At 36.8% G+C, this 16,679-nt stretch overlaps 1 protein-coding gene across 7 annotated transcripts in view; it reads right to left on the bottom strand.

Annotated features, from left to right (window-relative positions):
- Positions 1 to 16,679, bottom strand: part of SASH1 (SAM and SH3 domain containing 1) — a 1,387,091-nt gene that overhangs the window by 1,329,875 nt on the left and 40,537 nt on the right. The window contains exon 2 of one of the 7 annotated variants that reach the window (XM_073627437.1): positions 6,630 to 10,157. The exons of 5 other annotated variants lie outside the window; for them this stretch is intronic. In XM_073627437.1, the coding sequence (XP_073483538.1) occupies positions 10,152 to 10,157 (6 nt within the window). In that variant the 3' untranslated portion in view covers positions 6,630 to 10,151. Of the gene's footprint in view, positions 1 to 6,629; positions 10,161 to 16,679 lie in introns of those variants that run through there. One more of the 7 variants, XM_073627436.1, reaches the window with a different exon arrangement.

The following is a 16,679-nucleotide window of genomic DNA, read 5'->3' as shown; positions in this document are numbered from 1 at the left end:
TGATGCACAGTATAATTCTCACTAGGTAGAATTTTATGTTTTATGTAGCGCTACAGATACACCATCTGGGCCTTAGTTATTTCTAAGAATTAAAGATACTCTGGCTAATAAGAATTTTTCAGTCTTTCAGGAAAGAACAGGTGCTGATTTCTGGCTGAGAAGAAACATCGGGTCATAGTAAGAATGTATTGGGGTTGATCTACTAAAAGTGTAGAGGCTGAACTATATACCCTAAATGTTAAACATTCACATTCAACCACCCCTATTCCTTTAGTATTTCAACCGCAATGATTTATAGGGCTTACATGACCTAAGATCTGGAATTCTTGGCCTTGTGTATACTGAATGTACTGAATGTGGATCTAGGAATTACATCTGGGGTATCTTAACCACCTCAATACATGGCACTTCCACTCCCTTCCTGCCCATGCCATTTTTCAGCTTTCACGCTGTCAACTTTGAATGACAATTGCTGGGTCATGCTACACAGAGATATGTGAACCAGCTCCATAGAGAGTCGGTCACAGTCTCCTGTCATGCGAATCCCGCATTCAATTTGCAATAGTGTAAACCTATCCTAGGGATTAGGCTCAGTATAAGAAATCATTTGAACATCTGGGACCCTAGGGTGCACCTTTTTTCAATCTGTATTTTCATGTGATAGCATAGATTGCATAAGATTGCAAGGTATATGATTGCATGCGCTATAATTGTCCCCCCTTAGTTTAGTATTTTATGTGAGCGCATGTTCAATTTAGGAAGTGTATCTGAACCAAAAAATTAATTATTACCCTTTCTAGAGTCACAGAAATGGCAATTAAATTGGAAAATACTCTCAATATTTAGGGTAAATGTAGTTCTAAAAACTCATCAGTTTCCTATCCATTTGAGGTCCTTCTCATCATTGCCATAAAAATCCCACCTTTCAGCTGAACAGTGTTCATCATCTGCTCCTTCTCCAGCCTTTACCCTAGCATTGGTACACTGAAAAATGTACTGAGTTACAACTTGACTTTCTATGTCAGTACTTTGTGCATGAAGGTAAAGGTATAAGTTTCAGTGTGAATGCCAGAATGAAAGGTGAAGCTAATGCCTATAAACACAGACCAGCCCTGAGAAAGATGGGTAGTGTGCCTGCGTGGGAGGCAGGATTTTTATTGTTAATAGTGATGATTGAAAGCCTTGGGAGATGAAAGACAGGAAATGTTAATAACTAAACATTAAATTAAAGTTAATAGTGTTTAACGTACACTCTATAACATACCAATTATCTAGGTATATTTTGCGTACAAACATTTCCTAAATATTTATGGAAGTTAAATGTAACAATTAGCGACTTGCTGTTAGCAACTCTAGGCAATATGTAACACATTATAGGTAAAACCTTCCGAGATGTTGTATATACTGTATTTAAAGCAAACAACATGTATAATTGATATAAGACAACAGCTACACCATCAACACCTTGTTACAAAGAAACATCACAGTTAGAATACTAGCAATTGTATATACTGTGTGTGGTCTTACAATGTATTTGTTTTGCATTTTTTTTAATTGGCTGAAATGTACTAGAGAAAAAGAGCACGGGAAGGCGTTTTACTACAAGAATTGGAATACCCCAGGTGACACAGCAACTTAAAAGAGGCTAGCAGCAGGACAATTTAAAATAGCAAGGCTATGCCTAAATTTACTATAGGCAAAGCACACAGTCTGGGGCTTTAAGCCTCGTACACACAAGATCGGATTTTCGGCAGACAAAGCCTCAGACTTTTGTTTTCTGAAATGATTTCTGGAATTATCTCTGGATGACGGACCATTGCTTTCACCAACTCTTGGCATTGTTGACCCCCTATATTAAGAAGCAGGACACATGCATGAGGCTTTTATTTTATTTTTTAGTTGAATAATGATTTGATTTGGTATATTTTCTATATTTTTGGATGCATGGAATGCACTTTTTGGTTAAGTTCTATTGGCAGATTGGCTATGTGTTTTACTTTAAAATGACAGTTTGGGAGTAGGCAGTTTTTATTAAAAAAAATACAATGTAAAATTAACAAGGGGCACCAACATAGTTGTATCTTTGATCTTAAAAACTACAGGATAATGGTGTTGTGGTAACTAACTTGCCCAAAAAAACAAAACAAGCATAATAATATTATTCTTGATATCACTAGAAAATAAAAGCCTTTTAAAATACGTTTGGCAAAACTCCATCAGTATCACCAGCAAAGCAGCTTCATTATTATCCCATTATAGAAGAAGAGAATGTGCGCTGCATTTCGAGATTTCATAATTTGCCACGTCACGAATGTTAATTCTCCATTACGAATGCTAGTTTACAAGACTGACCGCTTTTGGCTCGTCCTTGCTTCCAAGCACTTTGAACTTTTGCCCGACGGACTTGTGTACACACGCTCGGAAAATCCGACAACAGACCGTTGTCCGCGGAAGATTAATAAACCTGCCATCCAACATCTGTCCAGGGAAAGTTGGCCAACAATTGTCTGATGGAGCATACAAACAGTCAGATTTTCCACCAACAGCCTGTCATCACACAATTCGGTCGGAAAATCCGATCATGTGTACGAGACTTTACACTGATCCTAGATGATGCCTAAACCACAATGGCTCATTCCTTCGAAAGAAAAAAAGCAGATGTAAGCAATGTCAGAGGGAGCACTGTGACCTCTGTAGGGGGTAAAAAATATATACAGTATCTCACAAGTGAGTACACCCTTCACATTTTTGTAAATATTTTATTATATTTTTTCATGTGACAACACTGAAGAAATAACACTTTGCTACAATGTAAAGTAGTGAGTGTACGGCTTGTATAACAGTGTAAATTTGCTTTCCCCTTCAAAATAACTCAACACACAGCCATTAATGTCTAAACTGCTGGCAACAAAAGTGAGTACACCCCTAAGTGAAAATGTCCAAATTGGGCCCAATAAGCCATTTTCCCTCCCCAGTGTCATGTAACTCATTAGTGTTACAAGGTCTCAGGTGTGAATGGGGAGCAGGTGTGTTAAATTTGGTGTTATCGCTCAATCATACTGGTCATTGGAAGTTCAACATGGCACCTCATGGCAAAGAACTCTTTGAGGATCTGAAAAAAAGAATTGTTGCTCTAGCTAAAGATGGCCTAGGCCAAGACCCTGAAACTGAGCTGCAGCACAGTGGCCAAGACCATACAGCGATTTAACAGGACATGTTCCACTCAGAACAGGCCTCACCATGGTCGACTAAAGAAGTGGAGTCCACGTGCTCAGTGTCATATCCAGAGGTTGTCTTTGGGAAATAGACATATGAGTGCTGCCAGCATTGCTGCAGAGGTTGAAGGGGTGAGGGGTCAGCCTGTCAGTGCTCAGACCAAACGCCGTAAACTGTCGTTCCAGAAGAAAGCCTCTTCTAAAGATGATGCACAAGAAAGCCTGCAAACAGTTTGCTGAAACAAGCCGACGTAGATTACTGGAACCATTTCCTGTGGTCTGATCAGACCAAGATAAACATATTTTTTTTTCAAATGGTGCAAGCGTGTGTGGGGGCAACCAGGTGAGGAGTACAAAGACAAGTATGTCTTGCCTACAGTCAAGCATGTTGGTGGGAGTGTCATGGTCTGGGGCTTCCGGCACTGTGGAGCTACAGTTCATTGAGGGAAACAAGAATGCCAACATGTACTTGACATACTGAAGCAGAGCATGATCCCCTCCCTTTGAAGACTGGGCCGCAGGGCAGTATTCCAACATGATAACGACCCCAAACACACCTCCAAACGATCACTGCCTTGCTGAAGAAGCTGAGGGTAAAGGTGATGGACTGGCCAAGCATGTCTCCAGACCTAAACCCTATTGAGCATCTGTGGGGCGTCCTCAAACGGAAGGTGGAGGAGTGCAAGGTCTCTAACAGCCACCAACTCCGTGATGTTGTCATGGAGGAGTGGAGGAGGACTCCAGTGGCAACCTGTGAAGCTCTGGTGAACTCCATGCCCAAGAGGGTTAAGGCAGTGCTGGAAAATAACGGTGGCCACACAAAATATTGACACTTTGGGCCCAATTTGGGACATTTTCACTTAGAGGATATTTGGTCCTCTTTAGGGTGTACATAAAGAGTTAAAAAAATCAAATACCTGTATTTATCAGCGTATAACATGCACAGGCATATGACACGCACCTTCAATTTAAGAGGGAAGTTTCAGGAAAAAAACGGTTTTTTTAAATAAACTACTTTGAAGCAAAATAATGATCAGTGCCCATCAATGCAGCCTGATTAGTGCCCATCTGAAGCCTCAATGCAGCCTGATTAGTGCCCATCTGCAGCCTCAATGCAGCCTGATCTGTGCCCATCTGCAGCTTCAATGCAGCCTAATCTGTGCCCACTTTTTTTTTTTAAATAAACTATTATGAAGCAAAATAATGGTCAGTGCCCATCTATGCAGCCTGATTAGTGCCCATCTGCAGCCTCATTGCAGCCTGATTAGTGCCCATCAGAAGCCTCAATGCAGCCTGATTAGTGCCCATCTGCAGCCTCAATGCAGCCTGATCTGTGCCCATCTGCAAAAAAACAGCATTTTTGCTTGCACATAATTGGACAATGGAAGTCAGCAGAGTTTCTGCTCATTCACTAAGCTCTGGAGCAACTGCACTTGCAGAGTGCAACTGCACTTTGCAAAGTGCACAGTCTATTTGCTTTTAGTACATCAACTCCTTAGTTTTTACCCGTGTCTTGAAAGCCGCTATTTTCCAGTTCCCTGGCCACTTGAGCTATTTCACACTTCTGAGTGTATCCTGTATTTCCTCCCACTGTCTTGTACATCACTGCAGGATGTATGAGCTGGCAGGAGGAACCACTATGTGGCAGGAGGAGCAGGTATTCAACCCACCCAGCAGAGTCAGATACCTATAGCAGCTGAAGATCGGTAAAGTGGTGGTGTTTAAAAACACAGGCAGACAGAAAGGTAAGTATAGATGACCCTTTTTTTATAAGGGCTTCTCTTTTGATGGCAGGGCCACTTGAACTTGTATATGTACATTTCAGCTCAAGCTATTAAGCTCTGTAAATAACATACTTTTCACAACAAGGGGGCAAAAGAAACAAAGAAAAACACATACAAAGAAAATAATCTTTCAACTCCACCTGTTGGATGCAGAAGAATGCATATAATGGTTCCTTTTAGCCTAAAAGAAACTATGTACAAAACTTACTTCACAATCATTTTAAAGTAGAATTTCAGGATTGAGCTAACTAATCCTAAAACTGCTCCTATCTCCCTTCAATCACCTACAGTATATTAACTACCTGTGGAAGAAGGATGCATATACATACATATTTCCTCTGATGTTGGTGTTCCCGCACTATTGTGTGGTTACTGATTTTATTTGTGATAATATAGATTGCTGCTATGGTACAACGTGCAGTATCCCTTTAAATGTGTAATGTAATGTTAAACCCAATATTGGAGCACGAAATACACTTTAGAAGATTAATCAGATTTTTCTTGCACTTAGAAGTCAGCACGAATGTGCACTTTATTTTATGAACTCTATGAACTGACATATGGTTTTTACTATTTTATTATTTTGAATTTCAGTTTAGACACAGCAGATACAGAGCACATCCGATGAACAGCACAGGGGGTTCGCTGAGGGCAGGGTTCTGGGAGGATGTCCATGGACACCCTCTCAGAACTATAATGCTAAGCTATAGCCATCTTTTGGAAATGGTCTAACTCCTCCTACTATCTTTTGAAGCTCTTAAAGCAAAAATTCTGTAATGTTTTATTGAAATGGCAATGCACAGAACTGAACAAATACAGAACATAGATAAAATAGAAATTTTGACTTGGAGAAGTTAAACTACTAGCTTGATCCCCCTCCTATTAAGGCACTATGTAGTGTATATACTTTGGTGACACACAAAGAGGCACACCGATGGAGAGTGTTTGCAGTATATATAATGTGCACCTAAACCTGGGGAGTCCCAAAGTGCTCAAAACCAACTTTTTAAGGTAAACACATTGTATATTTGTTGTCACAAGTGCAGTTTTGTCTTTCATTCCCCTTCACTTTATTGATCTAGCTTTATATTTTTTAAACCAATAATGTGATTTTTGTTAAAAATGGATGTTAATAATTTTACCTCATGATAATTTGCCAATCTTACTTTGCTTCTTCCTAATCCTAAATGCACCGAAAAAAAGTCAAAATAAAATAGGTCATTCTGTATTCATACACGAACTTTAAAGTATTCACACTTTTGATGTGCTTCTCCTTTTTAGGCCAACTTCTATCAACATAATTGTGATAAAGTATGCTTACCTGAAACTCAGCTTCCTGTGACCTTCACTACCCATCCCTGCAAATCAGTCATCAATTTCTTTCAGTGGAAAGCCCTATGCAGCTTGTTAATTTTTTGATGAACTTCCAGTAAGGAAAATGGTGATTCATCTGCATATGTGCTCGAGGGCCAGGTACATAAGTGTGCCTGTGTAGTGAAATGATGGGCAAGTCACACAGTGAAGTTTGCCAAGAGGCTGTATTTCAGGTAAGTGCATGGATTGGTAACTTTTACTGTTTAGACAATTGAAACATATAGCTAGGGGTAGTAAAGAAAACAAAAACAAAACATAAAGCTGGAATGGAATGAAGATTCATTTATTGCAATTAAAACAATACAAGACCAAAAATTTTCATTGATAAACACCCTATGAATAAATCAATTTTTCATTGGCAGCTGATGAGCAAAAGTCACCTACACTTGAAATTGATTCAACTGTGTAAAGTAGAGAGAAGACCTTAGCGTGTAATGGGTTTTTACATCAATGCCTTCATTGCTGTGATTTTAAAGTTCTGCTTATCTTACAGGTCTCCTCCCTCCACTCCGTCTATTCTAAATAGCAGACAATTTAACCTATAAAAGATATTTCTAAAACCCAGAAAGAGATTCTGAAGGAAGATGGAACCCAGAAGAGCTTGGGACTTAACATATTACACGAGGAGGACTGGGGAATTTAGTAGTTTAGCCAATAAGCCATGATACTAGTCTTGATCTGCAGCACTGCAACAAATGTAGAATGAAATGTTGGGACTGGTATGGAAAATGTTAGAGCAGCAAACTTCTGCATGCTGCTATAACAAGGAGTGTAAAGTAAATGAACACTGTAAAAGTAAGGTAAACAAATATTTTGAAGAGTTTTTTGAGAAAAAATATTGACCAGTTCATCTTCCATGACAACTCATAAACAATGATTGGGTCAGGAAGCTAAGTTTAAGAGTTCAAGATAAAAAAAATTTAACCTAGTAGGAGTCCCAATTGCCTTAAGAGACAGGCTTTGGATAAATCTTTTCAGAATACAAGAGTTATTCAGCCTAGCTGGGTCTTAGTGTGTGTGTGTTGGAGGGGCAGGGGCATCTCTAATCTCTTCAGCAACTGTAGAGGGGCTAAGGGAGCTCTTGGGGCATCTCAATTTCAGCCCATATAGACAACATATGGTTTACACTTGTTTCTAAATAGATTATTGGTCCAAACCAAAATTTTGACAAAGAAATGCTGCCAAATCCACCTTTAATGTAACCCTATTATGATCTTTAAAAATAAAACAAGTCCTTTCCAGCTGCCCACACCTACTAGCTCTTCTGCATAGAAGAGAGAATTTTGCTGAAAGATATTCTATATTTAACACTTTCAAAATAGTTGGATTCTGCCATACTCTCTTTATGTGCCATGGTTTCTTCCATCAAAGGAACCACAGGATGCAGCGTGGGGCCAGAATTTTCCGGAAGCTTCTCTTTTAAAAGGCAGAGGAGTTTGAAGGTGTGGGCAATGGGGCAGTTTACTGGTAACTATTTGCTTTTCAGGGAGCTGCTGGTTTCAGTCAGTTCAGTTTCTTTTTAAATATTAATTATTTATTTTTAAACTACAGTAACTTCTTTTCATATCTCTTTTGGGATAACAAAGGAGAATGAATCTTGTGTCTTTTTTAACTACCTTAGAACAATGTTGTGATTACATCCAGTATAGTATAAAAGTTGCTCACCTCTGCAAATGAATTTTATAATATAACTTTTGTCTTGTTTCCCTGTACTTTTTCTTTTAATGTCAATATTTCTTTATTGTATCAAAATAAAGTGATACAATGATAGAAACTAAAAAAGGTTCAAGCTATCAGTTGGTATCCAATGTTAACATAACAACAAAGTAATTCGAGAAATGTATTGTACTTTTTTCTTTTATACATTATTTTTTTGGTTTTGGGGAATGAAATGCAAATGAAGACTTAATCTGATCAGTAATTTGTTTTCCTGTAATCCTCAATGACAACCCCAATATAATTTCCTTTCTAGAATAGAATAGTTATCAGACTTTTTTACCTTTTTTTGATACTTTTTTACCTTGTTCTCTAAAAAACACAGAGGTGGTTTGGTAGAGTATGGCATTTAAACTCTCTGCCTTCTGTCCCAACAAGAAAGTTGGGGAAATCATTTGGTTATGGATTGCTGCGATGGATACTTGAGAAGCCGATTCTCAGTAAAAGTAATTCTTAGCGTGCAGTCAGAAGAAACTTTTCATGTCAGAAAATGTGTAAATGATTTATATACATGTGTGTTAGGAGTGGGAATAAAATAATATATTCAAATAAACAATAAATAAAAAAAATAAGTGAACGTCACTAAACTCTCCAACAGCTCCCCCAAACAATTAACACCACTACTTTCAGAGCACAAAACTAATAAATGTCTATTTATACTAAAAGTCTATTTATACCAATAAATTCCACAAGAAATGTGTTCCAAAAGAAAACTCCTGTTTTTAAATCTTTCTTCAAAAATCTTGAACATTTATTTTTCTATTGCAGTGTGAGATCACCACCCTCCCTCCACCCTAAATCAATTTCACAAAAAACTTTTGAAAGGAGGGATGTTTTCTTATGGAACACATCGGTTCCTTGTGAAATTCACTACAATACACAGACCTTGATTAATTTAATTTAACTGATATTTATTTGCATATTTACTTATATTTATATTGCATTGAAGGTTGTGGTGCTAATTGTTTTAGAGCACTACTCTATTATTTGAATATTCACAAAATTTTGTAAATGACTAATACTTTGTTTCCATGTGGAAGTTTATAGGAATTCAGACAAAAGCATTATCTTCTGACAGGGGAATTTTCTAATGCCTCCCATTTTGAGTTGATGCAGCAATCATGACGCACTAAAGGCCAATTTACCCCTTTGCATGACAGTAACAATGCATATGTTGCTGTGTCATAATGTCATTAATTTTAAATGGCACCCCAACTTAACTTTTTTGGTCTTATTTTATATGCAATTTAAATTCTGGATATTACACATTGTTTGAAATGAATACTGGAATGTACTTTGTTTGTGAAAACCTTTAATAAAAATGATTGAAACAGAAATGGCACACCAACACAGTAAAGCAGCTCACATGTGTTGCAGTACATCATGACACAGTGCACCATAGTGTGTTTTAATGCATTGCATGTAACACTTTCCATTTTCGGGATATTTTGGTGCATCAGCACCCTATTTTTGTTTAAAAAAAGGCTGCCTTAATGCAATATTTTATTTTATATATTAACTAAAGGAATTGCTGTTGGAAAAGCTGTCATGTGACCCTAAACTTAGACACCAACTTTTCTACTTGCTTAATCAATTGCAGTTAATTAAAATAATATATAATTGCAGTAAACTACATATTGTCAATACATATTAGGAATTATTCAATTTTGCATAAATTTATGTGTAAAATGTATTTGATTAAAAAAAAAAAAAACATTTGTATACTGCAGTCCATTAGAAAATGTCTTAACCTAATGCATTAAAAATTTAAATGCTGTGTTTTATTAATCTTCAGATATAGGAAATATAATATGTAATGCAAGGACAGTAATAATGAAACATTTATTGTAGCTATAATTTTAGAATTTGTTTCTCAGACCATGCCCAGTAAAGGTTTATTAAATAAAACTTTAATTTAAATTGCATGTGATCTTCTTCTGCATAATAAACCACAATGGTCAAAGCAAAGGATCCTGGGTCTTGAACGTCTGTCTCACATCAGTTTCTTTCATCAAATCAGATACTCTGTGTGTTGAATCCTTGGAATGGAACCATGTATTCTTTAAAACTGCTAAAGAAATAAATAAAAGAGAACAGAGTTGTAATAATTGCATCTAGAAGTTTATCTGTATTATCTGTTGGAAAATTGATACTCCTATTAGGTGATAAGGTGAGCATACTGTGTATTTTTACAAAAATCGATTTGCAAACATTGACGTTGATTTACTAAAGGAGCTTCTCACTATAAAAAATTCATTTTCAATTTACAAACGGAATTTTTATTTAGCTTAGTGAATGAGATAAAGCAAAGTGAAAATTCAATTTGCAAAGGATACACAATCAAGTGCAAGAAATAAAAAAAAAATGATTTTAACTCCTATGTGCTTGATGATTGAAGTCAGCATAACATCTCCTCATTCATTAGTTTAAGTCAATTTTAATTTTGCAAAGTGAATGTTCATGTAGCTTCACTAAGCCAAGAGTAAATTTACTTTGCAAAGTGAACATTTATTTGAAAGGCTAAAATTTTTCACTTCTTTAGCAAATCAACCCCATCAAGTTGGGATATCTGTGTGCAATGCATGAACTGTATCCAGACAACATTCTGTAGCAGGGAATATGGGTACCTGTAGCACAGTTTTGTCTGACAGGTTGATAGATTTAACTTTAACCCTAAAGCAGATGTAAACTCTTATTATTATGTTAAAAAAAAAATGTAAAAACAGTATAGCAAGCACTGCAATCACATGATTATTTTGGTAATAGTCCCGCAGTCTTTGCCGAAATGTGGATCAGAGTTTGTGTAGAGTCACTGATTGGTCAGCTAATTGGTAACCATTACCTCTACCTAGAGAGTAACTTTTTAGAAGAGACAATAGGTTTCAGGCCTTATTGCAAGTACCTATTTAAAAAAACAAATATTTCAGTGCCTTTTTTGTATCCTTTTTTCACAATCATTCAGCCTAGGTCTTTCTTCCTGGTTCCTACGCCCTGGCTATGTGATTGGCCGGTACAGAAATGACGTCACTCACGCACATGCGAGCGGGAGCCCTCGGTTCTGGCACAAAGCTCTGAAGGTCCGGGAAGGTATGCCGGTCCTTCGGAGTGCATGCGCCGGTGACATAACCTCGCTGTATCCAGGGTGAATATCTCCTAAATGGTGCATGCCTAGGAGATATTAATTTTACTTACAGGTAAGCCTTATTATAGGCTAACCTGTAGGTATAAATGACCAAGTGGGGTTTACTGCCGCTTTAAAGGACAATTTTTATTACTAAAAACAAAATATGAATTGATTAATGAAGCATTGGTGCTTTAAAAATAAAGACATATTACCAAACCCAATCGACTGCTACCAAAGTCACAAAGTTGTGAACAATTTAAAAGGCAGAGAGCTGATGGGAGTGAATTGGAAGTGTTAATATTACTGACTATTGTGAGCCTATAAAAGATCCTATGACAAGATGGTTGTTACTTTCATATATAACTGATCTTCCAATGCATTGACTTTTTTTTTATTGTTGTAAATTACAATGACCAAATATTTAAATACCTATTCAAATGTAATAATCCTTTATAGTCATTTAATTTTCTCTGTAGGGACAGTTTAAAGCTCAAGCTCCTCTGATTGTGATGACTGGTAGAATTTAATGGTCTTTTAGTTTTCTTGGGAACCCTAAAAGGGTAAATGTTTCCCATAAATACCCTTCTACACATAACCCCGTTCTGTTCTTAAATAATGTCCCTGGGTTACAAACATCCGACTTACAAATGGTTCCTACTTACAAACAGAGGGAGACAACAAGAAGTGAGAGGATATCTACCCCTAGGAAGTGAAATCCACTCCTGTAAGAGTTATCATCGGACAAAGGTGTCTCTATACTGGAGCTGTATCACCAATCCTTGTTTACACAATAACCCAAAAAGTTCAAAATCCAATAGTCACAGGGACAGAAAGTGAGGTGAAATCTTCTGAACAGGGGCACAGCCAGCAAAACAAACGTTACAGGGGTGTTAGCCCTTCTCTATGCTATTCAAAAAATGTAAAAATAATTTTTTTGGCTGGAGCTACACTTAAAAAATGTACCTGTTCCGACTCACAAACAAATTCAACTTAAGAACAAACCTCCAGACCCGATCTTGTTTGTAACTCGGGGACTACCTGTAATGTGATTTGCCTACAATACTTGCAATTTTTTTTTATCATAAAAATGCTTTATATAAAGAATTATAGGCAATATTTTGTTAACATTTTATATAATTAGGCATGCTAACGTGTAAATGCATAATACATAATACATTGAACTTTCCATTATGTACTCAAATATGCAAATCCCTTAGTTATTTTATAGCTTGTGTATATTAGGGTAAACATTAGTAATACATCCTATTTTAACACATTTTCAACATCTTCACTGTTTACAGAGTCTTTTCACTGATCTATACACCTATCATTTACTGAACTTTCCTTCTGTTACCTTTCACCATAACAAAATCAATTTAGTTCATCCACTAAAGGAGTGGCAACTGTTCACTTAGCAAAGTAAATGCTCACCTTTTTTAGTGAATGAGGTAGAGATTTCTTCACTTCAATCATTCAATCATGTGCAAGCTCAAACCCAGTTTTTTTTTTCAATTTTCCTTGCACAAGATTGGATATTGAAATTGAACATACATTTTGCTATAGGAAGAGTCTCTACACCTTTAGTAAATCAACCCTTCTAAAAGAGAAGGAGAATGTAGTGTAAGCCATTGCAATCTACTGAGAGAACTGAGTAACCTGCAGGATTATATTACATGAATCTTTTATGTTAAAATCTCAATGCATTCACATCAGGGACGTGCACACTAGGGAGAACATCTGTTTCTACCGGGGCTCCTAATAACTATTGGCATTATACTGACAGCCACTGCCAGATAAGGTCACAAGTTCAGACTATGTATTCAGCCTGCGAAGGATATGTGGAAAGGTTACATAGGGCAGCAAAATTTTATGTGGTGGCCCTCTTTGTTTTATTCTCCTAACATACGTCTATTACTTACATACCAGTGTCTCTGGGAAATATAAAATATAAGGTACTTTACTTTTAGCACATATACATACAAACATATCTATGTATATTACTTGCAGTTTTTAGACCTGTGAGGCATAGTGGATTGTAGTTAAAGGGAAATTGGACCATGGTCCTGTGGGCAAAACTAAATTCCCTGAAATTAAATAGTATTTCAAAATTGTTTACTAACCCATGATTAACATACTGTATCTCCAGTATTCCTTCAAGTTATAATACATATTTTATTGGGAATATATAGAGCATACATATATACAATGTGATAAATAAGAGGAGTGTAATAATTTGCAGATGTGAGTGGGTGTTTAAGAGCCTGTCTGTGCTTTGTCTGTATAATGATGCCATTTAGTACTGAAGAATCCATCCCCCTCTAATGGCTTGGTATTATTGAACCCTAAGAGCAGCAGTCTTGGTGTATGGATTGTTTTTTAGCTGTTTTGCCAAGTGCAGTGCAAATCATCTCAGTGAAAGAAGCCTTTTCATATGTGAAGGTTAGAGTGTATCTATGGTCAAAATGTAAAATCATATATTAATTTCTACTTTGTATTTCAATTATATCTATTCTACTCCTAATAATATGAACAATCTTGAAGTTTGTAAACTTACGTTGTGGTGATCCCCAGAGATTTACTTCCTTGAATTCTGTGACACCTATTCACTATGCCCTCAGAATTCACAGAGCCTGTCTGCACTCTGAACTACAGAGGTGCTGAGAGGAGGAATCCCAGGAGGAGGAGTTAGTACAAGAATCACTGCTTGAAGGCAGCAAGGTACCATGTGGTATGTAGTCCTTAGAAAATGCAAGTAAACAGCAGAGGAGAAGCTGAAAAGCATGCAAGGAATCCAGGAAGTTGTGTAAAGAGATGTCCAGCAGACAGGCAGCACTCACAACATGAAAGGAGATTTTTCAAGGAAGCTTACAATGGATTGTCAAACACAGTATAACTATTATTTGTATTGTTATTACAATGCTAATGTTATAAAAATAAAAGTGCATGCTGTGACCATAGATTTCTGTAAATCTCTTTTCTTCCAGATGTGGAGAGTCTCTCTTGGTCTTTGTAATGACCTTAAAGTGAATAAATTTGCACCAAGCTCACTGTATGATCCACTTATGTATTCATACGTGGTGATAATATCCCTCCTTAATTACCATAATGACTATATAGTTCACAGTTATCTATAATTAAACAAGAATGCTGTATTAGTAATGCATCTGTGTTATGATGATGATGAGCATTATTATTATTTTTTTAATGATTTAACCGTTATGTGTGATTACATTGCTATGCAAGCAAGTTTGGCATGATACTCTAGAATTCTATACTACATAAAGAGGACTATCCAGCATTTGTGACGCCAGTAGACTGTAAATATTCAAGCCTGCCTCAGATTAACTTGTGATTAGAATTGATTGTATTGACAGCCTAAGTAAGCTTGCAATTATTATAGGCAATCTGTACATTTTTGGACAATGAGCAACCCTTTGTGGAACTTGGCTCCTACTGTTTGCATGGTCTTCCATGGTTGTAGCCATGCCTTTCTTAGAAAAGCATGTAATACTTTATACAGTATGTAAAGTATTGCTATATGTACTAAAATGCTTATACATCAGTTTTCCCCTTCATTAAATCAGGAACTTTAAGTTTTTATTACATTCATTTTACAATCCAAATTTAAGCCATGCACATGTACTGCTTTCTTATTTATTTACTTCAGGTAAAACATTTGTCTGAAATACAAAGTTGGCAGTACACAGAAAAGTATTAAAAAAAACAATGCTTAGACTAACAGTCAATATAGGTTCATAAATTGCCACAAGATTTCATATGGTTGGAAACATATGTTATGAAATCATTTGGCAAATAAAGCTAAGTGTGTGCATTCCTAATGATTCCCAATGGATAATATATGCAACTGGCTTATCCTTTATACACTTTCATGACACCTGCAATCTGCTGGTACAGATTTGAATTATGATAATATCTGCAAAGAACATTTAGGGTTTTGTAACAATCAAGGTAAAATAAAGAAACAAGGAAAGCTATGTGGTTTAACTATTTGGCATCCTATACAATATGCAACTCAAACTGGTCTTTAAAGAATTTGTATGCTTCATGTAATATTTGAAACCCTTCTCCTGGTTCATAAGGGGCATGAATTGCCTTGCCTATACATACAGCTATTCTATGGCAACAAGCAATCTCTCAATTTGTTGGAGTGCACAGATATGTTTGCTCCTAGAAACCTATTTACAGCAGATTTTTCCTATTTAAAGAAAAGCTGTCCAGCAGGAGTCATTCTGCTAGGACCTCCCTTGTTCCTTTCAGACTACCAGTAGAAAGGTTGGGTCCAGTTTTGTTGCTATTTTTTTCAGTTGGATCTAAGCTGAACCAATCCCCTTTTAAAACACTTCAAATGTCGCCAAATCTGATATTGATGGTTTCAATAGTATCTTTGTAAATAGCTAGCTTTATCTATTTTGATCAATGATTCTTTGTGCCAAGTTGGAAATGATCAGTCATTGGTAGCCAATTTAGACAAACCAGAACTGTCCATTGCAGTTCTTAAGGACTCATTTACACTTGCTTTGGCTTCAACACACATTAAAGAACCTAACGCTTCAACATGCTTTCTTGATGTGTTTTTGATGCTTCGGTGGTGCTTCGATGAAGCTTCGGTGGTGCTTCCATCAAGCTTTGGTGATGCTTCGGTGAAGCATTGGTGATGATTTGTGATGAGTTGTTGAAGCTTGATAAATGCCCAGTGTGTGTGTGTGGATATCTCATACCTACAATTTCTCCAAAACAAAGCAAAGCTAAAGCCTCTCAAAAGCCACAGGTGCTTCAAGCGAGCTTTGTGATAGGGTTCTATGGAGGCTTTGAAGATGCTTTGAAGTGCCACTAAAGCAACACGGGGTAAAATTTTCGAAGCAAAGTCGAAGCAAAGCAAAGCAAATGCACGGTGTAAACAGGACCGTGAGCTAATCATTTTATTTAGTGACAAGATCTTTGATTGGCATTTAGAGAGCTTTAACAAAGCCTGTCCGAAGCCTTGTTTTGGAGCATTTGTAAACTAGCCCTAAGGGAAATGTATCACAAAGCTCTTTAAGGAAAAAGGATTTGCCAGCAGGCATAAGTGTGCCATCAATTATCTCACTCTCTGACATGCAATGACATAGGAAAACTAAGTGCGGTGCCTTGCTCACTACTGCACTTGTGGAGTTTTGTATGGAGGTGATGTGTATCAGTAGAAAGTGAAGGAAGAAGACTAAATCCTAGATTTAAAACTTGTCACAAAAGTAGAAATAGTTGACTTTAGACTAACATCTCTAGCAGATGTGTCAAGGGTGACTATGATGATGATGATTATAATGATAAAAGATTCTAATGAGGTGGCAGAGGATGAAGCAACTTAATTACTGAGGTTATCAAGCTCCATGCTTCTTTTTTTGCAAAATGATGATTGTGCCATTGATATTACACAGGGAAAACATCTGGGCAACCAAGTCCTTATTA

The sequence above is a fragment of the Aquarana catesbeiana genome, linkage group LG04, assembly GCF_042186555.1.
Source record: "Aquarana catesbeiana isolate 2022-GZ linkage group LG04, ASM4218655v1, whole genome shotgun sequence".
NCBI lineage: Eukaryota > Metazoa > Chordata > Amphibia > Anura > Ranidae > Aquarana > Aquarana catesbeiana.
This window is presented reverse-complemented; position numbering and strand designations above follow the sequence as displayed.